The sequence below is a fragment of the Vipera berus genome, assembly GCF_964194415.1.
Source record: "Vipera berus genome assembly, chromosome: 1".
In the NCBI taxonomy this organism is placed as follows: Eukaryota; Metazoa; Chordata; class Lepidosauria; order Squamata; family Viperidae; genus Vipera; species Vipera berus.
In genome coordinates, this window is record NC_138202.1 from 279,217,094 (window position 1) to 279,243,968 (window position 26,875).

Consider the following 26,875-nt stretch of genomic DNA (forward strand, 5'->3'; position numbering starts at 1 on the left):
ATAAATCAAACGGTTTCTCACCGATGTGTATATTTACATTCATTTTATTATACATTTTACACAGCAGTTCCAATCTACATGAATTTGATATGTATAATACTGTCATTTAATCTAACAGAACTATATTTCGACATGGATAGCCAGTGATCATATCTGATCGGTAACTGCTGCCTTTTTACTTGGAGTTTTGTTTTTGAGAATAAAAGCTGAGAAAATATGCTTGCCAACTTTAATTGGAGGAAAAAAAGAACAAGAGGTTTTGCTTTTTTCTTACTTTATGAAGTGAAAAAGCAACATAACAGCCTAAGGAAGAATGATGCAAGGGGTGAAGTACTTGGAAGCAAAATCCTGTAAAGACTGGTTAAAAAAACTGAGTATTTTTGTTTTAAAGACAAGTCAGCTATGGGGAGCCAGGATTGCAATCTTTCAAGGGATGTCACTTCCAATGACATTCTATCAATGTTCCTATCAAGCATTCATGATAAAAACTTAAGTGGTGAACAATTGATTTTTTTAATAAGACATCACTTGCAATAAAGTGAGAATTAATGAACGTGTTGAATGAGGGGTGTACAATCTGCAAACTATGTGTGTCCCCCCCCAATACCCTGAGCTGTGAAAATTATGGCAAAACAGCTGATTTTGTTTCCAAAAAGAAAAATTAAACGAGGTCAGGTGGCCTCAGGAAGCAATCATTCCCATTTCTGCACCTAAAACATCCCCCGCTCTTTTTTTTTTAATGCCCCAAATCATGCAACAAAATGTAGCCATTTTGCCAGTGAATTTCAAAAACATGAATCGGGGCTGTTTTTCAGGATTTGGGAAAAAGTTGCAAAGGGTATAAATGAGAGCTGTCTGCTTTCCCAAGGCTCTTAGCTAACAGTTCAACTCCCCTAAAATCTCTGAATGAGCTGATGTAGTTTGGGCAAATGTCATCTAGTGAAGGCACTATACAGTCCATTATTTTTTTTAACTTTTGCTTTACTTACTTTTTACTTCACTGGCTTTTAACTGTAAACGACTCAGAACCTTTACAGATATGACAGGATACAAATGCAATAAACAAACAAATGATGCATTTTGTGGAATTAGTGTCAAACAAACAAATATGCCAAACTGGATGTTGTTTAAATAGAAAATAGCATAAATTTGACTGCTAGATTTGATTTATTTTTTTTATAAAGGGTGAAAAAAATCAGTATTTGTTATTCATGGCCACAACTGGGTTTAAATGAAAGTCGGGTAAGGAAAAACTTTTAAGATGCATACACATTTTTAAAATAACTTAAACATTTCTGTTTAATTAGTATGCCTGAAATTAATATTAAGCTGGTATTAAGTGGGGAAATATTCTTTGAAACGTGTGTGAATAAATGAAATATTATGAGAGCTTTTTAGAGGTGTGCTGAATTATGCAATAATGAACAATGAAGATACTCTTTAGGAAAAAGAATTATTACAGTCTGCTGTTGTATGGTTGCAATTGTAGAAATTCAAATTGCACGACTTAGATTTGTTAGCAGGTACTAAAGAAAAATGTTGGAAATTAAGCAATGGAGATCCATCATGTCTTTGTTGATGTAAGTAGTTCGGAAGTTAGAAGATCCCTTAATCAATTATGATTCTAAACATACATATTAAGAAATACGTGCATGTTTATCTGTATATAGATACAAACACATAGTGTGAATATTGTACAGTGTGTGTATGTGATTTTTGTATATGTTGTTTGGGCTTTTAAAAAATAATAATGGAAATAGTATTACTTTAAAATTGTACTAATCTAGAGTATTAACAATTAGCCGATAGCTCTGTTGAATAGCTCTGAAAGTCAAATTGTAACAGAATCATTGTACCTCTCTCCAGATTGACAGTCTAACTCATGACGGCTTTTTCCTAGAATGTTCATTACAGGGTGAATTAGGGATAGCAATTGAAGAAATGTACTATGGAATGCAGAGTACGTGATTATACAAGAGTATTTCTAATGTCCAACACTGGAAAAAATATTCTGGGAAGCAGGAGAAAGAGACTTTGCTCTCCATCAGAGGTTTGCTGATTGTACTACTACTAGTGTTCACATTGATATTTGCATTCAGGAACAAATCCTGATTGTTCATTTGGTTTTTGTTCATTTTTCACCCACAACAAGTCAGTGAAATTATGATTTCTGGAACACTTCATAGAACTTTATTACCAAATAAGTCAAACAAGCCACTAAATATATTTGAAGCTTACTGAGATTATTTTTCCTCTGGTGAAACATCTATAAAGGTTGCAATGGATGGCTTAATCATTCATAAATTAACTCTTTATCTTGTGGCTAAATGCCTTGTTGTATAAGCATCTCTCTTCTCAGTTCAATTAAATACTGGATTGCAATTGAACCAGCCTTTATCCAAAATGCCTGACTTTGATGATCTTTTGGAACACATTGGTGAATTTGACTTCTTCCAGAAAAGGGTCTTTTTTCTCATTTGCTTTCTCTCAGCTGTCTTTGCCCCAGTCTATGTAGGAGTTGTTTTTCTAGGGTTTACACCAGAGCACCGTTGTAGGACTCCAGGAGTTACTGAATTAAGCAACCGGTGTGGCTGGACTCTTGAAGAAGAACTGAATCACACTGTTCCAAAAGGGACATCTAAAGAGGATACTTACACCCCTCAATGCATGAGATACAATATCAACTGGAATGAAAGTGGACTGAGCTGTACAAATCCCCTGGAAGACTTCACCAGTCAGGAGAACAGGAGCCTCCTTGTGACCACTTGTCAAGATGGCTGGCTTTATGATGCTTCAATCTTATCCATTGTGACTGAGGTAAAGTCTTGCAGTTGTTTCAGATCTAACAATTATAAGATTTTGTTTTAAAAATATCTGCCGTGTCATGGTTTCCCCCTTGGATTTATTCAGCAAGAAGAGAAATGCATTTTTCCCATGGCTACTACAGAGAATTCTGGAATGTGCATACCCAGGGGTTAAAATTTGTAAACATTTTAAAGAGCAAACTCAACTTATTTATCCCTCTCTTTCTCTATTGTCCATGCGCATGTGTACATATGCCTTTGACTCAATGTTTACTTCCAGCAACTACCTGGACTAATACCTACAGGTTTCTTGACAAGATTTGGAAATGCTTTACTATTGCTTGCTTCTTAGGGCTGAGAGGGAGTGAATGGCCTTAAGAAGCTCTAATTTGTGTTGAATGATCCCAAGCATTATTTGCTAGCATGTACAATTAAGAATTTTGCATGACAGTTTGTATATTGGATTTTTTTTTTGTATTGGGCTGTAGATTGATTTATTCCAGTCTGTTGGCCACAATTTTCTCCAGATTTGTTAACATAGCTTGATTAGGACTTTTCTTCTTCTTTTGGTGGTTATATTTCAGTGGGTATTCCATCTCTTCCTATACCCTTCCAAATGGATAATGATCTAATCAGTGCTTTTTTTGTAAAAAAAAAAAAAGGTGCCAGAACTCACACATGTCAGCTCTGCCTACAGAGCCACCAGATGCTGGAGGGGGGAGGGTGGTGAAGCGGGCAGGAATCCTGCCATCAGCACCCATGCTGGCTGCCCCTTCCCCATGGAGCTGGAGAGTTTGGCACACCACTGCCCAGATGTCCTCACTCCACCCGGGAATTTCATTTCTTTCCTTATCTGACTTCCAGCCATTTCTCCTTCGCGATCCGCCGCCACCACATGCAGGGAAAGAAAATAAGTTTTTTGGAGGAAGAAAAAAGGTCAATCAATCAATTGCAACTTCTCATGAAAAAAAAATCTCACAAAGTTGGAATTGATTGACCTTTCCCTCCCCCCAAAAAAACTTATTTTGTTCCCCTGCACTTTGCTGCAGTGGATCTTGGAGAAATGGCATGGGGCTGGGAGTCAGGTACAAGCCGGGTGGCAGTAAAGAACTGGTATAATGGCACGTGGGTCAGAAGAGGGGAAGACCCACCAGCCTTCATGGCAGTGGCATTGGGTGCGACATGTGAGGTGGCAAATGGCCGTGGCTAGAGGCAAACGGCCGTGTCATGCCAAAACTGGCTATTTGCCGCCTCGAACTTCATGCCCAATGCCGCTGCCATGAGGCTGCAGAACAAGCCAGGCGGTGGTAAGGAACCAGTATACCTGTACTGTGGATCAGATTCCCCCCTCCTCCATTGACTTCACCTCGTCATAGAGGCAGGCTGTCCGTGCAGGCCCTTAAGTAGGGTTTACTTTCGGGGAGAGGGCTTATATTAGGCCCACCCCCTGAAAATCAGCTGGGGCTTACTTTTGGGGGTGGTTTACTTTCAGAGAAACATGGTAGTTGAGAGATTTTTTTTCCATCTCTGTTTCCATCCTCAATGTCTTTACAGATACTGTTGTAACACATTTCTTGTCTATTCTGATAGTTGTCTGCAAACTCCTAATCCATAGGAGAAGGTGATCAAAGAAGAGAAAGCATATTTACTGGTTATAACATTAAAGGATCTGTTCCATAGGATAAACATCTGGATTAAAAATTTCTTCATTTTAAAACCCCTTTGCCATGTTTTCTGAACTTGTAGTTATTTCCTGGATAGTGACTTACTCATCTGGAGATAAGAGTGGAGGACCTTCACTTAGTTTAGTTCAGCATTGTTTGTTTTGCCTATCCTTTCTGCAGAACAATCAGTTGGCTCCCAAACATCATTTTGCAATCTCTCCCCTGACAGACCCAATTTATGTCACTAAACAAAGCAGGTATTAAGTGAAACATCAGCTGACTGCACCACTTAGTGACAGCAATATTGATAGTCCCCATTGCAGTTGTTAGACCAGAACCATGCATTGTTAGGTAATTACCTCACGCTTCTCCTGCCCTGCTGCACTTACTCCTACTTCAACTCCCCTCAAATGTCATCTCCCCCCCCCATCTCTGCCGTTTTGGCTAACCTTGCTCTATCATCCCTGGTGTCCGCAACTGACCTTTGCTATCTTCTCCCTCAGTTGATAAAGGATGCCAGGCTCGGCCCTTCACAAGGCAGCTGCTGGCGCCTTCCCAAGGCTTGCATCAGCATTTTGTGTTCTCTTGGTAGAACGAAATTTCCCAAACTACCATGGGGAATCATATGTTTTTGGCAAATGAGATAAGAAAATACATACATACATACATACATACATACATACATACATGGCTTTTTTTCTCATAGAACGCTCAGAACGGAGTTCCGGCACCTTTTTTGGATGGAACCTTGTAGGGTAGGCAAGGCAGGTTGTATGACATGTGTGAGTTCCGGCACCTTTTTCTTTTACAAAAAAAGCACTGCATACATACATACATACATACTTGTCAAATAGTATCTTCCTTTGTCTTCCCGAATTGTTTGAATGATGATGGAAAACTAAAGATCTGGCCTGTTCAACAATAATTTAGTAGAATACAACCAGAAAAACAAAAACAAAAAATATTCTCTTAAATTTGGAGCAAAGCAGTTTTCAGGAAGGGATCTGGGAATAAATCTGATTTAGTTTGGTTTTATGTTTCCCTTTTCATTGTAGATTTTTCTGTGAACAGCTCTCAACTGTCTTAATGATTAGAACTCTATAATTTTACTTTACTGCTTTTTGTCTCCTCAGTTTAACTTGGTGTGTGGAGATTCCTGGAAACTAGATGTGTTTCAGTCAGCTGTGAATGCTGGGTTTCTGGTTGGATCTATATTCACTGGCTACATAGCAGACAGGTAGGTGCATCGTTTAATCTTGTTGAAACTAAGTATGAATAATGGAAAGCAAGGATTGCTGGAAATGAAAATCTGTTCTGAAAGTGGGTGAAGAGAACTAAACTGCCTCCATTAGAGTGAATGGAATTAAAAACAGAAGTGAATAAATTATTTTGGATGCAATTGAAGTGAGGTAATCCTGGAAGGAATATTTTTGAGATGGGTTCCAGAACAATAATGATTATATAAAAGAATGGAGTTGAAACAAATGCTGGGAATATTTTTGACCAAGAAAAAGCTTTATAGAAAATTACGGTATAAAAGTTGTGAGAATGCAGAAAAATGGGAAGGCTGCAAAAATGTTACAACGAAGAAATGTTAAAATGTGGATATGGTTTGCTGATGGTGCATTTGTGCTCCTATTTCTGCTGGTTTGAAAAATGTTGCTCCTAAAAATTATGGGAAAGTAAGAAGCATGAAAGGAAAAATTACAGGAGGATTAGTATGATAAAGGTTTGGGGAAAGTGTGTGCCAGCATTCTGACGTGAAGATATAAGAGTGATAATCAGGTAAATGTGGGAAACACCGTATGGCTGTATCCTGGGCAGAAATTCTGCCAAAAGGATTTTTATTCTTCAACAGGTCACTGAGAAGTGTCTGAATATGATGAAGAAAGTGAGCCAATTTAGAGAAAGCACATGGTAAAATGAATAAGCTTGACATACAAGCTGAGTTGGACAGTCAGAACTCAGAGAAATAATCTTACAAGGAATTATCTGTAAAAAGAATCCCAATATTCTAAAATGAGGTTTTGATTGAGAAAATAAACAGAGATTAAAATCCAAACTGGCACTCAAATCTTGGCTTGCAAAGACCCTGTACTGCTGCTTTAAAAAGACCAGTGGTAGAAAGATGCTTTCCTCTGGATGGGGAGAAGAGAGGATAAATAAAATAAAGCTTTATTTATTTTTCTTTCCATGGTGCTTTGCTCTTGAATATTATGTTGTTTTTCAGTGCATGATTCTCAATGGGATTTGTTAGTTTAGCTGAAAGCAATGGGGATTCCACCATTCCTAGCCCTAAGAAGCTAAAAATGTTCCAGTGTTTCCTCTCACATTTTCTGCCGAAGCTGCACCATCCTTCTGGTCTTCTTTTTAAAAGCTTTGTAGAATCCCTCCCTTCTTCAAACTCTTCTCCTAATACTCCAATTTTCATCCAACTTTTAAAAATAAATGTATATACATTCATGTATACATTGTTTCAGGATGAACAATGTTTGGCAAAGTGCAAAAAAGTAAGAACAAAGAAGAAAATATCTATGGAGATTCTCAATCATCCAAGTCATGGTTGTCCCCAAAAGGCAACTGGACTTTCTTGGGGGTTTTTTCTTTAAAAGCATTTTGCTCATTCATGAAGGGGAGGGATACAACACCCCCATCTCCTGTTTGCAATGGAGCCTTTTCAACAGTCCCAAGAAGATTCCACACTGCCGGTTGAGCTCCGGATGGCACCGGATCTCCGCTCCTTCCGGCGCGGGTTAAAGACCCATTTATTTGAACAAGCTGGCCTGGCCTGATGGGGAATCACTTAGGGTTTTAATATTTATATATATTTTTTATTGTTTTTATTGTGGGCAATAATTTAATTCTTTTTTAACTTTTGTACTTTTGTAGTTTTAAGATATGCCCTGTTCACCGCCCTGAGTCCTTCGGGAGAAGGGCGGTATAAAAATTTAATAAATAATAATAATAATAATAATAATAATAATAATAATAATAATAATAATAATAATAATAATAATAATAATAATAATAATAATAATAATAATAATAATAATAATAATAATAATAATAATAATAATAATAATAATAATAATAATAATAATTTGATTCTGATTCAGGTGAACCTGAAGACACAGATAAATTCTCACATGGCCTCAGTGACTCTCAGAGAGCTAACAAAGAATATGACTGCAAAGAATATAAATCCTTCCATTCCCCACCAGTCAGAATTGAAGAAGCTTCTTGGAGTTTCCAAAGGAGGAAAAAAAAGATTGCCTTTTGGGGGGGGAAAAGCCACCTTTGGGACAAGAAGAAAATATTTTTATGTGTAAAGAAACTTAACAGGAAGTGCTTCTCCCTGTATTCCTATCTGTGGCAAACATTTTGTGAGATCAGGAATAGATGACCCATTATGAATTCCAAATCTAGCAACAGCAATGGTAAAATTTCAATGTCAAGATTTTTGTTATTTTGGTACACACACACACACACACACACACACACACACACACACACACACGCTCAAAATAAGATGGGAATTGTGAATTTGATTAAGGTGACAGTTTTCTCCCATTTTACTTGCAAATCTAAAGCATGATCCTAATTATCTCCTAGATTTTAACATTTGTGGGTAATGATTTAAGAGTGAATTACTTCTGTTCCCACACTTAAAAGCCTAAAGGAAATAAAGGTGGGGGGATATTTTGGTTTGCTCCTTATGGTGATGCTCACCTGCAGCTCTTTGGCAGATATAGAGGCCCCTGGCCCCCTCAAATTGCGTATTTTTGAGTTATTGTTTTACTAAACCTATGGAAAATGCAGTTGATATTGTTTCAACATTTATTTTGATTTGGGGTTAAAGCAAGACTTTTCTCTTCCTGGTGCCAAACACTCCCGGAGCCTCAGTTATTAATCCCTGCTTTAAACCAATTCCTTAGCAGCTTGAAAAACACACACACATGCATGAGGAACACACATACTTTCATGCACATAAACATATGATACGTGTATACATTAAGTCCCTTTGTTTGATCTTGACAGATTGATGGGTATCAGGATTATTTACATTTTTTTCTGCCTTCTCTTGTAAAAGCAAGAAGCTTGTAAAGTTTTCTATTCTTAAACCTGGTGAATAAATAAAATTAGGGTGCAGATATAAATGTCTCATCAAAGAAGGATAATAGAAAATTGGACCTACAATGCTTTATATTGCTGTGAACATTGCCACCTTGTGTCCAGATTCACTACTGTAAATCAAACGCTATGATGCAGGTTGCTTACTATTGCTGAAGAAAAACATGCATTCCTTTAGGCAAGGCTACTCAACTAGTGGTTTTGTCAGCTGAGGCAGGGATAGATTGATCATAATCTATCTTTATTCATGGTGTTCAAGAAAATTCTTAGCAACTCAAAACTTAGTTTGCTGAGCTACACTACACTAATCTCACCTAAGCCTGGAAAATTTAGGATTCAGTGTGTTGTGGGTGGCCAGTCATTGTCTTAGCCAATTATATGAATTGTAAATCATCTTAAGCCATATCTGGTTAATCTATTTTGGAAGAGCATGTTACATGAGTAGAGTAAATTTAAGGTTTAGATGTTGTGTGAACCAAGGCGGCAATGATGAGCCTAGACAGAGCTAAACAAATTGGCTGGAATGAGATGGTTAGAAGGCACCTTACAGGTCCATCTCCTACTCAGGGCAGTGCCACTAGGGCAGGGATAGGTAACATCAGCTCTTTTATGACTCATGGACTTCAACTCCCAGAATTCCTGAGTCAGCTATGCTGAGGTTGCCTACCCCTGCACTAGGGCAGCTTCAGCTTATGACTTTCCTTGTATCTTTCTGAGCATCTTTATCTGTTATTTCTCTTAATGCAGATTTGGACGGAAAGTAAGCCTTTTAATTGCTATCCTGGTAACTACAATCTCTGGAGTACTTGTTGCCTTCTCACCAAGCTACTTATGGTCTGTGATATTTCGTTTCATCCAAGGTCTGTTCAGCAAAGGCAGCTGGATGGCAGGTTACAGTCTGAGTAAGTACGACACTTTCCCACAGATTGGTATTCTGCAAGAGGACAGAATCTAACACATTAGTGGAATCCAACTGAGATTTAATCTTTAACCCTATTTTCTAAATTAGTACTGATCAAGCCCAACTCTAATAAATCAAACCCATTCTTGAAAGTCAAAACCAAAGTTTTGAGTACATTTAATACGGTAATTTCAGGAAAAAGATGTCTCTGAAGCTTTAAGAAATCATTTTACATTAGATTAAAAAAAGGTAAAGGTTTCCCCTGCCCAGTCATGTCCAACTCTAGGGGGCAGTGCTCATCTCCGTTTGCTTAGTCGAGGGAGCCCGCATTGTCCAAAGACATTCAGTGGTTACGTGGCTGGCATGACTTTATGCCAAAGGAGCATAAAATGCTGTTACCTTCCCACCAAAGTGGTACCTATTTAACTACTCTCATTGGCATGCTTTCAAGCTGCTAGGTTGACAGGAGCTGGGGCAAGAACCGGAGCTCACCCCATCATGCATTAGTTAGGTCTCAAACTGCAAACCTTTTGCAGCCTTATTAATTTGGGATACTTTTGCTCAGTGCTTTTTTTTTTTAAAAAAAGGTGCAGGCACAGGAGGTGGGGGGGTGGGGGTGGCGCTGCTGCAGTCACAGGTGCGAGGGGTGTTGGCGGCGGACTCCCCCCCCGGGGCCGGAGCCGGAGCCGGCACGGCTGGTGCTGTGGGAGCAGCAGAGCCCGCTCTATATGGTGGGGCTGCGCGGGGCGGGCAGTGGAAGTGGTGCGGGCCAGGCGACGGTGGTGCAGGTCCAGCACCAGGTAGGCCACCAGCCTGGCTGACACGGGTGACCACAAGGAAGGAGTGCACATGGACTCCGCAGAACCCACCTCCCACTCCTTGTCCTCTCTTACTTACCTAGTTGAGATGGTGTAGTTGGGCAGCAGGGAGGGATGCAGAGTTCCTGCCTACTCGCTTTCGCTACAGACAACTAGCCGGTGCAACATTTGCCAGCCAGGTCTTTTGGCGTGCTCAGCAGCAATTCCTATTGGCTTTCGGAAGCCAATAGGCTTTCGAAAGCCAATGGAGTAGCATAGCTTATGCAAAAGCTTTTTTTTGTGTGTGTGCAAAAATAGGTGCCGGAACGCCATTCTGAGAGTTCTGTGAGAAAAAAAGCCCTGAAGCCTGCTTTTATGTTTTAATCTTATGATTTTAAAAATATATTTTTTTCTATTGTAAGTTGCCCCAAACCTCACCATGTGGATTGCATACAAATTGGTAAATAAAGGTAGAACATATGTTAAATATACATCAAATGATAATATGCTTCCCTACAAAGTCAATTCTTGCTCAGTGACAGACCAAGGAAAGGCAAGAGGAAAATCTAGAAGAGATCTGAGCAACTTGTAGAAGGGAAAGGCCCACACTGATAAATTAAAAATCTTTGTGGTCTGCAAAGGAATGCTGGTGGGCTAATCAATGATTTGGTGACTAGAGGAGCATCTACAGTGTTGGAGCTCGTGGTCATGGTAAGCCATGGAGGCAATAGGCAACATGACTTTCAGGGCAGTGGTGGTGATTTTATTACTTTTTTAAAAAAAAAGTCTGTGCTCTGTCCAAGGGTGCTTGGTAGGCTGCATGTGCAAGCCTGGTCTAGAATTTATTTTGGAGCATTCAACTATCTAGAGCTGGTATGTCAAACTCATTTTGTTTGAGGCAACTTCTTATAAAAGAATTGCCATTAATTTGTTTTAATAAAATAATTTAGGTCAATTTTTCACTTGATTTCAAATTAAATGAATTATATTGGTTGACGATGAGATTTTTTTTTTAGTACAATTGCCAAATGCAATAAACTGGTTTTAGGTATGTGTTATTGGAAGGAAAAAGCAATCCCTGTTGCGTTACTGTTCCCAGAGAAGCATTTGCATGTATGCAGGTATCCTTAGGGTGCCATATTTATGGATGAGAAATATTGGTTGCAAAGTTGGCATTTCTGGATGTAATACAGATATTTTGGACTTATTTTTGTTTCTTTGCATGTTTGATATTTTTAAAAAGGCATATGCTACTGACTACACTTATGCACATATGTAACATCTTTTGCTAGGATACATGATCACTGCTTGTCCAAAATTTTAATATACAGATAATACCACCAGAAATTATTTTAGCCTTTTTAATACATGTTGTTATTGATGTTAAGCTCACCAGGGAAAACATCATATATTGTTATGTATATACTAGGTTAATTATTTAAAGACTGAAGTGCAACATAACTAGATTCTAAATAATCTATTTTTCAAAACACACAACAGTCCAAACAGTAAAAGTAAGGTCCAAATTAAGAATATTTCATTCTTAAGAATTGTTTAGATTCAAAATAGTTTTCAAGAGTGTACAAAAGATACTATTTTTTTCTAGAATCAGCTAAATTAGACATATTACATTGAGAAAAATGTTTCTCATTTCTTTCCTGTTACCTTTGATTTCATTGCAGAGATGTTAACATAAGAATAGATTATTTTGTTATCTAATTTTACTTTCCAAAAGACAGAAGCAGATGAAAAATGTGAGGTTCTTTCCTGTTGGCTTTTCTGAATTAGCTGTTTTAGATTCTAAAAGTTTAGTTCCTAAAGAAGTAATCCTGTAAATAATTTTAATGTCCTCCTCTAGTGCAGGCTCTTTTATGACTCAAGGACTTCAACTCCCAGAATTCCTGAGCCAGCATGGCTCAGCTTGGAAACCTCTCCCTTTCCCCTCAGCATGGCTGGCTCAGGATTTCTGGGAGTTGAAGTCCACGAGTCATAAAAAAGGGCCAGGTTTGCCTAGCCCTGCAATAGGCTTAGGAAAGCCAATAAGGGAGCTGTTTCTTTCTTTCTTTCTTTCTTTGCAAAAAAAAGGTGCCAGAATGCCGTACTGAGCGTTCTATGAGAAAAAAAGCCCTGCTTTTGCTACAGTGTATATTAACATATTAAAGTTAAAGGCTTCCTTCTCGTGACCAGATTAAAGGTCTATCCATGTTATGAGCTAGCAAGATGCTATACCAGCATAAAAGCTGCTGTTCCTGCCACAGTCCCAATGCCAAAAAACGGCGCTGTTCCTATTGAATGTCTACAGGACATATTTGGGGCAAAAAATTTGATAGATTTCCCCAGGCTTGTTTCCTTCCTTTCCTCTGTCACCAAACATTATCATCTGGGAGAGAAATATACACCAGTCGTGCTTCTTAATAAAAGATGGAGAGAGGGGATAAAAAGAGATAATTTCTGTTTTGTACGAGTATCTCAAAAAGTGCTAATCCAGGGTTCATAAAGTGCCGAACAGTAGTACTGTTCCAGAAGTCCATAAACCCATGTGCAAAAGGAGCTTGGCTATCAGTTGACATCAGTTGACATCTAGGTGTCTGGAAAAGCACGAAACCTGGTTTCAAAAGCAATGAACTGGCAGACATGGGAAAGATTGTGTGAGGAAGTGATAAAGGAAGAGTCATCTCCTTTCTCTCTCCCTACTGCTGGTCAGCTGCTGCTGGGTTGATGCAATTCTTCAAGGCAGGAATTGTCTTGGAGATTTGGCAGGCATAGAGGGAGAGCTCATTTAAACAAACAAACAAACAAACAAACAAACAAACAAACAAACAAACAAACAGTTTCCAACTGTCCAAACAAGAATTTCCCTAAAGAACAGTCCCCAGGAATTATAAGTGAGGCTGTGTGGCCATACCAGCCTGAAGTGGCCAATAGGAGCTTGGGTCCTAGTTCCCGGGAGTCAATCTGATCTCATAAGGTACAGAATAGTTGGTAAAGCATGCCAGAATATATCCACATTAAAAAATGTTGTTGGAGAAAAAAAAGAGAGAAAACAGCACTTCAAAACCAAAACAGCCAAAGAAGAGTTAAAGCTACCTCTCGTACAGCTAGGGATCAAATGATGGCAGCTTCATGAGGGCATGGAACAACAAAGATGTTGCTGGGTTATCTTTATGTTGCAGTTAGCTACAGATGAGCAAAGGCTCAAAGAGAGTACAAATACCTTTAATGCATCTCTTGTTGCAACTATATGGATTTAACCCAATGAACCGAATTGGTTCATTTGTAAGTTTAATATGCTTTTTAAGGCTGCTTTCTTAGTTTTTCTGCCCAGATCTCTGGATGATTTCCTCCACTAATTTCCTCCAAATGTTGCAATAAGAATGAATCTTCTAGAGGTACCTCATGAATCCAAAATGGGATAAGAAAAAAAGCTACAGCTCTATTTTCTGAGACATTCCATACAAATCATGGTGAGATGGGCAGCCACAAATTAAATAAATAAATAGCATTACATAAATAAATAGCATTAAATAAATAAATAACATTACAGCTCCATGCTCCTAGGTCTGACTCAGAGAAACAGTCCAGGAAGAAGTCATGATTAATACTATTAAAAGTCACTGAGAGGTCAAAGAGATGATAGATATTGGCAGCATATATATCATTTCTACACAGTTTCAAGATTGATTTTGTTTTTCATTGTTTACAAGCATTCTTCCTAATCAAAATCTATGAATAAGCTATTTCTCAATTGAGAATTAATATGGAAAGCCCTCATTTTATTTTCCAGTTACAGAAATTGTTGGCCCAAGCTACAGGAGGACTGTGGCCATTCTCTATCAACTAGCATATGGTTTTGGCCTTCTCATCCTTAATGCTTTGGCGTATGCAATTCCCAACTGGAGGTGGCTTCAACTTGCTGTTACTCTTCCAATGTTCCTTCTTTTACTCTACTACTGGTAAGAACTTCTTGCTCAGAGTCAGTCTTTTGTTTAATCTCTGGGTGATGTTAGATTACAACATCCAGCAGCCCTGTCCACCATGGCAATTGTGAGGGATTGTGGAAGCTCTAATTTAACAACATCAGGAGGCCCATAGTCTGCTTATTTCTAATAAATGATTCCTACATATAATTTCCATTTAGTGGCTGTTTTTCACAAAACACTAAACCATTAAGGCAGTCTAGCCTAAATCATGGTTGCCACCTGATATCCTAAGAACTGGAGTGATCAAGGATAGATTTCAAAATGAGCTTGTAATAAAAGCACTCTCCTTTTTGAGAGCCAAGTGTGCGGAGATTGCCATAAAGGATGATTATCTGCAACATACTCTGCAATAGGTATTGTCACTACTAAGGGGCCAGTCTGGGTTACAATAATTCCATTACATACATATGTGTATTAATACAAATCTCCAACTGTTACAGCCAATATGAGTCCTTCGGGAAAGGGCGGTATATAAATGTAATAAAATAAATAAATAAATAAATAAATATTTCATGTTTTTTTCCTTTAATACATACTGTCTCTTGTTTAAATTAATCTACTTGTTATTCCATCCATCAGCTACTTAATAGCTTTCTTACATTTATCAATAATTTTACATGTCTTATTTATTTTGACATTCCATCTTTTGGACCATCAATAACCTTATAAATTTTCCCAGCTTTAGTTTTGCATTAATATTTAAATTAAACATTTAATATTTATCATTTCCACATTTTTATATGACCCCAGTTCCCTTTATCACAATTTACCCCAACCTCTAGTGTTCCAGATACATATCTTGTCTATCTCACTTCCATTTCAACAGATTAGTAATACAAAGTAATATTCTTATTTTCATTATAATTTTCAAAAATTATAGGTTCAATAACCAAGATTTCTCCCATTTCAGCATTTAATACATACTCTCTCTTCCTCTTTATGTCCACTTTCTCATATTTAAGCTTATAATTTTATTCTTATCACGTCAAAACATATTAATTACATTACATCACTCATAAAATATATATGTTTTAATCACCTTTATCTAACCTTTATAAAGAACTCAATATCTCAATTTAACTATTGACATTCATCCATCTAGATTTTAATTAGCCAACATTTGTCTTTATCTTCACATCATAACAATATCTCATATTCAAAATACGGGTCTTGTCTACTTAGATTTATTCTATTTTAAACCTCCTAAATATGTCCACACTCCATTCTTCTTCAGTCTTATTCTGGCTTTTTTTCTTTGCCAAGTCATCTTCCTTGTCCTTGCTTCAGGATCGTCAAAGAGTTCTTGTATTATTGTGTCATATTGAGATGACCATCCAGACGCCATTTTTGAAAGGTTAAGGGGTCTGGCAGGACTACCAGATCTTCTCTTTGTTTTGTCCTCTTGATGTAGTTGTCCTGGACTGTTTATCTTTTCTTCCATCTGTTTCTCATTTTGTTCTTTGAATTCCTTCTGATTTATATAACAGCTTTCTTCCTCCATCCATTTTGTCAGATTTTTTTCTGAATCTTCTGTTGTCTGTATTTGTTGGGCATTTAGATCTCCTGTCAAAATATTTAATTGTTCGATTTTTTTCTGTTGTATTCTGTATAGATAGTTTTTTAATTGTAGTCAAAGTTTGAGTTTGCATGTCTAAGACACTTTCTAGCTTTTTTCCAAAAGCTCTTATTTCATCACCAGCTGTAAGAAGGGTTTGGTAGGTTTGGTAGGTTACTTTCATCATAGTAAAGATTTGTTTTTGCATTTCTTCCATAGTAAAAGTCTGTTCCTGGTCTTCCATAGTGGTGAGTTGAATTGAAAACTTTTACAGTTTTTTTCCTCAGTACATAAGAAACACAGCTAAAACTCTCACAGCTAGTGTTCAAGGTTACATGAATCTTATCTTGTTTTCAAAACTGTCAGCCAAGTCTTTTTTTCTTTAAGAATAATACCTTGCATTTTCAGGTTTAGCCACAAGATGTCCCCCCACTGTTTAGGGAATTCCTTTAAGTTTCAAAGTTAATTTAATCCTTTCAATTATTTCTATTATTTTAGGAGGAAAAATGCAAACTTTCAAGTAAAAATAGGAAGTAAAAAGTAGTTAATCAAAAGCTTTTAATCCACAAGTTTTAAAAAATAAAGTTCTACTTGGGATCCAATTATTTTTTTCATTTTTTTAAAAAAACTCCCCTGTATATTCAATTGCCGTTGTTTCTGGAGGGAGGGCTAAAATCCCCCTTCCCTCTCCACAGGGGAAAAAAAAACTACTTTAGCAACTTACTTAGGTGGAAAAAAATAGTTGGAAGTTAAGAGAGGTAGATTTCACCCAGTCTCTTCCATGCTGCTTTAAGGTTGCCTGATGGAAAGTGTGACTTTGGCTGTCTGCAGCCTAGGGACGAGCCATATTTCTATGGCTGGTCCTTTCGTCCGCCGTTTTGGAGGGATTGCCAGCTTTAACAGGAGAGTTTCTGCTCTCCTGCGATCCAGCGAGAGCCCCTCCTTGCTGGCTGCCTCTTTGGGGTGACTTTCAGCCCTTTTTAGGGCCCCCCAGCAATCCAAAACTGAATGGGGCAGAGAGAGCAAGTCTCCCAGCCGTCCATGGAGGCTGTGCGGCAAACTGGAAGTCAAGCCTCAATTAATTAATGCATGTAGAAGAAAAGAGCTATCTGGATCCCACCCCATGGGCTTGTTTTTTGCCATGAGCAGTTCTGAAGGAGATCAATGATTTCAGTTCTTTTTTTTTAGGTGCCTCCCTGAGTCACCCAGGTGGCTGATTACTCAAGGACAGAATGCCAGAGCTATGAAAATTGTGGAGGAAATTGCTAAAAAGAATGGAAAATTTGTACCTGCTTTTTTTGAGGTGAATCTTAAACACTATATATGTCTATTTATCATTCCTTGGTGGGCTATTGTCATAGGATGGTGCAGCTGCCTGTCTATTAATCTACTCTTGGTTTTCTTCCACCTCTGCCTCATTTCATGCATTTGAATCTTTCAGTGGTGAGTTTGAGCAAACAGATGGATGGTGGATTGTGTGTACCACACATTTTGCACTATACACCATTCTCCATCCTTCTGCAGCTGTCCATACCTTCTGAAATGAAAAAAAAGAACTTATCATATGATTTCTTGCCCTGGCTTTAACTGAGAGATAGAGAGCAGAATGCAGGCTGCCAGAAAGATGCATGTACCATGAATTAGAGGACATTTCATACGCATAGTGTATGTTACTTCTTCCTAATCATGGTAAGCAGAAATAATCCAATAATTATGCCAATGTCAGTGAAATAGGAAACTGGACAGGGTAATTCTATTTTAAGCTGACCAAAATCACTTCGGACAGGGGGATGGGTTGCATATTTAATTTAATACAATACAATAAAATAATAAAATAAAATAAAATAATAATAAAATAAAAATAAAAAATAAAATAAAAAATAAATACATTACTATGTTTGTAACTGCCACAAAGATGATAAGAAAATCTTTCTTTCTTCCTTCCATCCTTCCTTCCTTCCTTCCTTCCTTCCTTCCTTCCTTCCTTCCTTCCTTCCTTCCTTCCTTCCTTCCTTCCTTCCTTTTTCTTTCTTTCTTTCTTTCTTTCTTTCTTTCTTTCTTTCTTTCTTTCTTTCTTTCTTTCTTTCTTTCTTTCTTTCTTTCTCTCTCTCTCTCTCTCTCTCTCTCTTTCTTTCTTTCTTTCTTTCTTTCTTTCTTTCTTTCTTTCTTTCTTTCTTTCTTTCTCCTTCCTTCCTTCCTTCCTTCCTTCCTTAATTAAGAGAGGACCCCAAAAAACTTTCTTTATATGGTTTATATTATTAATATTTACTACATTAAAAACTAAAATTAACACTTTTGCTTCTCACAATGGCTTGATGGGATTTTAATATTGAATTTTTCATTAGGAGACTTGAAAGAACATGTTAGGATAGATCATCATGGAGAAAATTATGTGATTGGTGGGAATTGCAGGTGGTTTGGTGGTACATAATCAACCAATTATTTTTCAACATAGTCTGGCGATTAATATTGATTTTGTGGACCCTTGAGAAGGGTCCTTGAACCACACTTTGAGAAGCACTGATATAAGGAACATTTGCGAGTACATTAGAGATGTATTGGTTGGGAGTGTGAATGTATATGTGTTTTGTATGCAAATAATAGTCTTGTTAGCCACTGTTTTATAGAAAACAATCAACATCTTGGATATACAGCAAGGTAAATGGATCTGAAAAGTATCAAAAACTAAAGTAGTTGTCTTTGATGGGGAAAATGGACTGAACGTTTACAATTCATACATAAATTTGACAAAAAAAACTAGAGCAAAAAATGGATGCATGTATATATCTTGTTAAAAAGGTTAACTAAAGATGGAAAATGCGGGGAGATATTTTAAGACACACAAATACTGGTAGAATGTCATGTTGTTGGTTCTGAGGATTGAAGGTTGAATGATGCTAAAAAGTTGCATTCCTGAGCTTGTTTCTCTCCACTGTATTATAGAGAAATGGGAGTTTCATATTTATTTATGTATTTACTTACATTTCTAAAACAACCCAACTTTTTGACCTCTGAGCAGCATACAAAATTAAAAGCAAAGGTATAGAACAACATCAGACAACAGAAAAGTGAGATGGTTGTCTGATGGAACAGACATAAAAGTACAGGTGAAACTCTAAAAATTAGAATATTGTGCAAAAGTTCATTTATTTCAGTAATGCAACTTAAAAGGGGAAACTAATATATGAGATAGACTCATTACATGCAAAGCAAGATAGTTCAAGCTGTGATTTGTCATAATTGTGATGATTATGGCTTACAGCTCATGAAAACCCCAAATCCACAATCTCAGTAAATTAGAATATTGTGAAAAGGTTCAATATTCTAGGCTCAAAGTGTCCCACTCTAATCAGCTAATTAAGCCATAACACCTGCAAAGGGTTCCTGAGCCTTTAAATGGTCTCTCAGTCTGGTTCAGTAGGAATCACAAGCATGGGGAAGACTGCTGACCTGACAGTTGTGCACAAAACCATCATTGACACCCTCCATAGGGAGGGAAAGCCTCAAAAGGTAATTGCAAAAGAAGTTGGATGTTCCCAAAGTGCTGTATCAAAGCACATTAATAGGAAGTTATGTGGAAGGGAAAAGTGTGGAAGAAAAAGGTGCACAAGCAGCAGGGATGACCGCAGCCTGGAGAGGATTGTCAGGAAAAGGCCATTCAAAAGTGCTGGGGACTTTTACAAGGAGTGGATTGAGGCTGAATCACACACAGACGGATCCTGGACATGGGCTTCAAATGTCGTATTCCTCTTGTCAAGCTGCTCCTGAACAACAAACAACGTCAGAAGCATCTTACCTGGGCTAAAGAAAAACAGACCTGGTCTGTTGCTCAGTGGTCCAAAGTCCTCTTTTCTGATGAAAGCAACTTTTGCATCTCATTTGGAAACCAAGGACCCAGAGTCTGGAGGAAGAATGGAGAGTCCAGTGTGAAGTTTCCACAGTCTGTGTTGATTTGGGGAGCCATGTCATCTGCTGGTGTTGGTCCACTGTGCTTCATTAAGTCCAGGGTCAACACAGCCGTCTACCAGGAGATTTTGGAGCACTTCATGCTTCCTTCCACAGATGAGCTTTATGGGGATGCTGACTTCATTTTCCAGCAGGACTTGGCACCTGCCCACGCTGCCAAAAGCACCAAAACCTGGTTCAATGACCGTGGGATTACTGTGCTTGATTGGCCAGCAAACTCGCCTGACCTGAACCCCATAGAGAATCTATGGGGCATGCCAAGAGAAAGATGAGAGACATGAGACCGAGCAATGCAGAAGAGCTGAAGGCCACTATTGAAGCATCCTGGTCTTCCATAACACCTCAGCAGTGCCACAGGCTGATAGCTTCCATGCCACGCCGCATTGAGGCAGTAATTGCTGCAAAAGGGGCCCAAACCAAGTACTGAGTACATATGCATGCTTATACTTTTCAGAGGTCCGATATTGTTCTATGTACACTCCTTGTTTTATTGATTGCACGTAATATTCTAATTTACTGAGATTGTGGATTTGGGGTTTTCATGAGCTGTAAGCCATAATCATCACAATTATGACAAATCACGGCTTGAACTCTCTTGCTTTGCATGTAATGAGTCTATCTCATATATTAGTTTCTCCTTTTAAGTTGCATTACTGAAATAAATGAACTTTGCACGATATTCTAATTTTTCGAGTTTCAACTGTATGTCAGCAAAAAGTAAGTTGACCTTAGTGGAAGTTGGCATCAGACATCTCTTGTATTTATCCAAAATGGAAATGGTGAATCTAAAGAATAAAGCTCTCAAAGCTCTGATAAGTGATATTTATTAGATGCAAGGTGAGGTTGCCACACAAGAATTTCAAACAGAAAAACTATACTCAGGCAATATAAGCAGCATGGTTCTGGATCATTTTCTCATGTTTTTTGGCGTAAAAGGGAGGAGGCATTGTGTTTGCATCTACTGAGAATCTTACAAACAGGCCATAAGACTTTTTATGTCAATGTGAAAACAAACTCGCAATGAGGTTTTTAAAAGATATGTATGGCAATAGAAAAAGCTATAGGGTCAAGGATGTAAAAGTATGAATGAATGTAGATTGAGAAGGAAAGTGAGTGAAAAGTTTGAATGAAGTAGAGTTGGTCATAGAGAAAGAATGAAAGAGGGTTAAATTTGCAAAAAAATAAATAAATTAGGTGCATCTGCAGATGCTGTCACTAACATCTAAATGGTGGTTGTGGAAGCATTACCCCTTTTACATGTGATGCATTTGATACACCAGGGGTCTTCACACTCAGCCCTTTTATGACTCATGGACTTCAACTCCCAGAATTCCTCAGCCAGCATGCATGACTGAGGAATTCTGGGAGTTGAAGTCCTTGAGTCATAAAAGGGCTGAGTTTGAAGACCCCTGTGATACATGCTAAAAAAGTACTCTGGTTGCCTGGTCTCCTGCAATTTTGATGTCATAGTTGGTCAATGCAGATTGCCCTGATCAGTGTGAATGGATAGAGAAACAGAGGACGTCCAAGAAAGATGTGGTTGACTGGAATGAATGTAGTCCTCAAAGAGAGAAGACGTTGGTCTTGGTGTTAATTAGTTTTAACTTTTTCTTTTAGCTTTTTAGATTAACTTTTTGTTATCTCGTACCTTACATTTCTTACTCCATTTCTGTTTTCAGCGCAACGTTTATCCTGAACAAAAACAATGTGATGGATAAGTATGTATTTATGTTCCTTGCCTTTTTATTTATTTTGCAATAATTACCTTATAGAATATTAATCTCGAAGAAGAACAGGTAGAAGACACAAACCTTAGCCCTTCACTGCTGGACCTTGTGAGGACACCACAGATCAGGAAATACACATTAATTTTGATGTACAACTGGTAAGAGGCCATTTATTTCAAGCATTTTATCGAATCCTTGTTTGCCTTAGCTATGTTGGCTCTATTGGTACACACACAAACTTAATATGTTACAATTTTATGTGCAACTGAGGGTCAGGCAAACCCTTGCTTAGAGTTCATATTTTGCCTGAAGCTCAAATTCCTCTGCTCATTAAAAAATTGGGTCCACATTCCTATAACATTATTAGTGGTAAAAGAAAACCAGGCCACCAAAGAACACAATATCTAGACACCATCAAAGCTGACATCAACTAGAGCATAGAAAAACTCAAAGAAATAGTGCAAGATCGGAAGACGTGGAGAGACCTGGCCCACAGAACCTCCAAGAGTTGTACATGACTGAATGGATATCATCATCACCATCACCATCATCATCATTCTATAACATTAAACACTGCTCAAGACAGTTCTTTTTTTCCATACTGAGTCTTCTGAGTACATTGGAATTGTATTGCCCTGAACACATTACAGCTTGAGGTTGGATATTGTCATGGATTATTATTACTATTTTGGTGCCTTTGAGACAGTTTGGACTCCTGGTGACTGTCTGGACAAAGTCCCTGCAGTCTTCTTGGCAAGATTGCAGAAGTGGTTTGCCTTTGCCTCCCTTCTAGGGATGAGAGAGAAAGACTGACCCAAAGCCATCCCTGGCTTCATATCTAAAGTGGAACTAGAATTCATAATCTCCTGGCTTCTAACCTGAGGCCTGCACCAAACTTTGTGTCTGCTGGCTGGAATGATATATAGGAATGAACGTGGGAGACAGGAGGCCACAACCAGGGCAATGGTTGGATAAGTGGCAGCTTAGCCACAGCAGGAATGTAAATGTGGCAAATATCTCAGAAGGGAACCTCTGTAGTTTCTTCAGCTCTAAAGGGGACAAGGGGAGAAATGTAATTTTAGACTTGCAAGATTCTGTTACTGAAACCTTACCAAAAAAAAGGAGAATTAGCTCCTGTAGCTATGCTTCCTGTCTGGTCTACTTCACATCAGGCCATCCTGCCTCTTACTGTTCTCAACTTCATTGCACTGAGCAAAGAGGCCCAAAGCAAAATTTATACTGACATTCATGCAAATGCAAGTACAGCTCTCTCTATAATCTGGGATCCTGATACAGCAGAGTCTACCAAGGTCACGGGGTAGACCTTGTGCTCATATACTAGTGAATATAGTTATACTTTCCTTTCAGATCTACTGTACCTGCTGAGTGCATGGAGACTGAGGAGAGTGCAAACAGGATATAAGAATTTGGATTACCCCAGAGCACCTAATTCTCTGCTCAGTTTCCAGTTTCTATGTTCAGAGCTAGCATGGCAAAGTGTTGGCTTAGGACTGGAGAAACCCAATGCCAGCCGAGATTAGATGGGATTTAAAATGGACAACTTCAACATAAATGGTAGAACATTTGAGAAGATATTGCAGGCTTTTCTATTGTTCATCGACTGATTGATTTTTATTTTGGAGGGGGACAGCTCCATAAACAAGAAAAGGAAGCAAGCTATGGGGAGATGGGAGTAGTCAATGCATTCCCCATTCATATAAATTGTGCATGTCTTAGGGTTGTGGGGTTGCAATAGCCAGTGCTTTTTTTGTAAAAGAAAAAGGTGCAGGAACTCACACATGTCATACAACCCGCCTTGCCTACCCTACAAAGTTCCATCCAAAAAAGGTGCCGGAACTCCGTTCTGAGCGTTCTATGACAAAAAAAGCCCTGGCAATAGTTAATAGAAAAACAATTCCAACAAGCTTCCAACAAGCTTCCATTGCCTAATTTCTTTTTTTTTAATCCATTCCCGCTCACGGAGTCCTTGATGCTCTCTGAGCTTAGTTATTTGCTCGCAGATTAATCACCCAACTACTGTAGGTAACATCAGCGGGGCATCAAGGACTCTGAGCTACATATATTCTCTTCTAATGGAAGAAATATGGATGCATATCTAAGGAACATACACGCCCACATGGAGAACCAAAGACAAAAAAAGCTTCTACTAACAAAACTTGATCATGCATCAGGTTGCTTATATTGGTAATATAATGTGGGATTGACACGTCAAATCTGGAGCACTGATTCTTTCAAGACTAGCCAATAAATCTATCCCCAGTTAATTGTTGTTCCTTCTCTTTTCTTAGGTTCACAAGTGCCATAATGTACCAAGGACTTATTATGCATATAGGAGTTGCTGGTGGAAATGTTTACCTGGATTTTTTCTATGCCACTCTTGTTGAATTTCCAGCTGCTTTCATCCTCATTGTCACCATAGAGCGTGTGGGCCGTCGTTATCCCTGGGCAGCATCTAATCTGGTTGCTGGAATTGCTTGCCTTGTTACAGCTTTCAGCCCAGAAGGTAAGTAGATAAGGTCTGTCTATCTTTTTTAATTGCCCTAGCCAAGGGCAACTTGGAGGAAAAGGATGCAAGAATCTACTTTAGCCAAATTATGGTCACAAGCAGCCTTTCTGCAGAGACATAAAGAGGAACAACCCAAGATGTTGAAGGGCCATGGCACACTTGCTTGATAAGAGAAAGAACTATCCACAATATGGATAAAATCATGATCATTGTGGTCATGATGAAGATGTTAATCATAATGATGATCATGATAATGAATAGAAAGGTTTGAGGGATTCAGGTTTTCTGAACTCTGATAGAAATGGACTGAACCGCTCAGTGGTGGGATTCAAATATGTGAACAACCAGTTCTCTGTGTGGATGCCACTTCCAGAAGTCCATTCTGGGCCTGGGCAACAAAAAATTAGCTACCGGTTCTGCTGGAGTGGTGCGAACTGGCTGAATCCCACCACTGGAACTGCTTCGCCAAACCTAATACAGTATAGTGGTCAGAATAAAAGTATTTGGAGGATTTCACATATAGTTTCAGTGCAAAAGAATATCCAATAGCTTTGTGAAATGTATTTTGAACAGACATACCTACACATACCATTAAATAATTAACAAGGGCATATTTAAATGGGTTTTCTAAGTAGTTGAATTCAGAGATGGATAGTGACATGTGCAAAAAGAACATGATTTGAAACATTTATTCCCTCCCTTCTGTATTTATTGCTGCATCCCTAAATGTGCTAAGGCAGGTTAACAAGCTCATCTCTGTGACCTTAATTAATTGATTAACACTCTTCTGCAGGCTTTCATTGCTGCCTGACCATGATTAAGACTCTAATTAATTTCATGCTAAAGTTTTTGTTTGCCTCCTAAAAATGCTCTGCTTTCAACTGTAAGCCCCATTCCTTTAGATCGGGGGTCATGTGATGTGATATTGCGACTTTTTCCCCATTGCCAGAGCTGGGGTGGGTGCGGTTTTGGCATGATGCATCTGGCCTGCGGGCTGGCAGTTTGACACCCCCGCTTTAGATGTATATTCCCCATTGTGTGCTTGCATACTCTTTTGTGATCCTTCCTCTCCAATGAATGTAAATACAAACATTAATTCTCTTCTGGCTAATTATCCCAGTGCTGGGTGAGCATTCCAAAGGGTTGGAGAATTGGGTAAAGGGGGTATAAGTTTTGCCCTTTTACCCAGCTTCCTTATGAATTGAATTCCAGGAACCTACCCCACCTTTTAGCTTCAACTGATTATTTAGAGCTGATGCAGTAAAACAGGCATGTCAAACTGCTGGCCCACAGGCTGGATGCATCATGCCAAAACCGTGCCCACCCCATTGCCGGCAATGGGGAAAAAGTCCCGTTACATCATGCGACATCACATGACATTGTGAGTTTGACATGCTTGCAGCAAAGCAAAGGAAAGCTGAAGTAAAATTTTGAGCACGGTTGTGATCATGTGATTTTTCACTCAGTGACCATTTCTCAGTTGTCTCAATTCCCACTGTGGTTGCAAAATGAGGACTATCTATTTTATCACCAGTATTAATCATCTTCCTCCAATAAATTATTTTGGGTAAATTATGTACACATGTTTTCTTTTCAGATATGCACTGGTTAAAGATTCTTGCAGGTTCCTTTGGCAGGTTGGGAATCACGATGGCTTTCGAAATGGTCTGCTTTGTCAATGCCGAATTGTACCCAACATTTCTTAGGTAGGTGCTGCTTCAAAGAATGGCTTAATCTAGAAAGTCTGTATCTTTGATTACTCAATTATCACCAGTTTTTTTTTTTTTATTGAAAAGTTTTAAAATACAATTTTCCTTTAAAAAACCCATCTTCCCCCTCCCTGCTCCCCCCCCTACCTCCCCCCAACCTCCCTCCCTCCTCCCTCCCTCCTCCCCTCCCTCCATCCCCCCTCCCCCCCGACTTCCCAGAGCTAAATACAAGGTATATATCTATAAAAAGGCAATCATAAACAACCATATACTACCCACTATAAAATCTAAAATCCATTACTCTCTAGCTTATATAGGATAAGACACACCTTAACAATATTAACTATATATAAAAAACTAGAATAAAAAAGAAAAAAAAACGAAAGAAGACTTATTCGAATGCTACATAAAACTTCTTAACCCTATACTTGTTCTGGATAAACTCAATCCATTTTCTCCATTCCATAATATAGCGTTCTTGCGAATGATCTTTCAAATAGGCCGAAATCTTCGCCATCTCTGCCAGGTTGGAAACCTTTAAAGTCCACTCTTCTATGGTCGGCAATTCCTCTTTCTTCCAATATTGGCCTATCAAAAGTCTTGCTGCCGTGATTAGGTTCAACATCAACTTAGTGTCCACAACTGTAGCGTCTACAATTATTCCCAACAAAAAAAGTTGCGGACAAAACTTTATCCTCTGTTTAAAAATCTTCTGCATATTCCACCAGACTTTTATCCAAAAAGCCTTGACCTTCTTACATGTCCACCATATGTGAAAATATGTTGCATCTTCATCACCACACCTCCAACATTTAGGCTGGTAATTCGGATACATACTTGCAAGCTTTTTAGGATCTAAATGCCATCTATAAAACATTTTGTAAAAATTCTCTCTTAGATTTTGAGCTTGAGTAAATTTTACGTTCCTCACCCAAATCTTTTCCCACATGTCCATTGTAATAACTTCCTGGATGTTTTGGGCCCATTTTATCATACAATCCTTAACAAGCTCTGTCTCTGAATCAATCTCTATCAATGCAAGATATATCCGTTTGATATGTGCTGGTCCCTGATTTCTAACTTGCTTTATCAAATTTTCATCAGTCATTGTAAA

At 38.4% G+C, this 26,875-nt stretch overlaps 1 protein-coding gene across 1 annotated transcript in view; it reads left to right on the top strand.

Annotated features, from left to right (window-relative positions):
• Positions 1-2,403: 2,403 nt before the first annotated feature.
• The window catches only part of LOC308659612 (solute carrier family 22 member 2-like), a gene marked incomplete at its 5' end in the record, with an annotated part of 30,693 nt that continues 6,221 nt past the window's right edge, over positions 2,404-26,875 (top strand). The window contains 8 exons of the mRNA XM_081313394.1: positions 2,404-2,817; positions 5,602-5,705; positions 9,347-9,501; positions 14,082-14,250; positions 17,021-17,135; positions 21,571-21,683; positions 23,835-24,049; positions 25,650-25,758. Of these exons, the coding sequence (XP_081169520.1) occupies positions 2,404-2,817; positions 5,602-5,705; positions 9,347-9,501; positions 14,082-14,250; positions 17,021-17,135; positions 21,571-21,683; positions 23,835-24,049; positions 25,650-25,758 (1,394 nt within the window). The remainder of the gene's footprint in view (positions 2,818-5,601; positions 5,706-9,346; positions 9,502-14,081; positions 14,251-17,020; positions 17,136-21,570; positions 21,684-23,834; positions 24,050-25,649; positions 25,759-26,875) is intronic.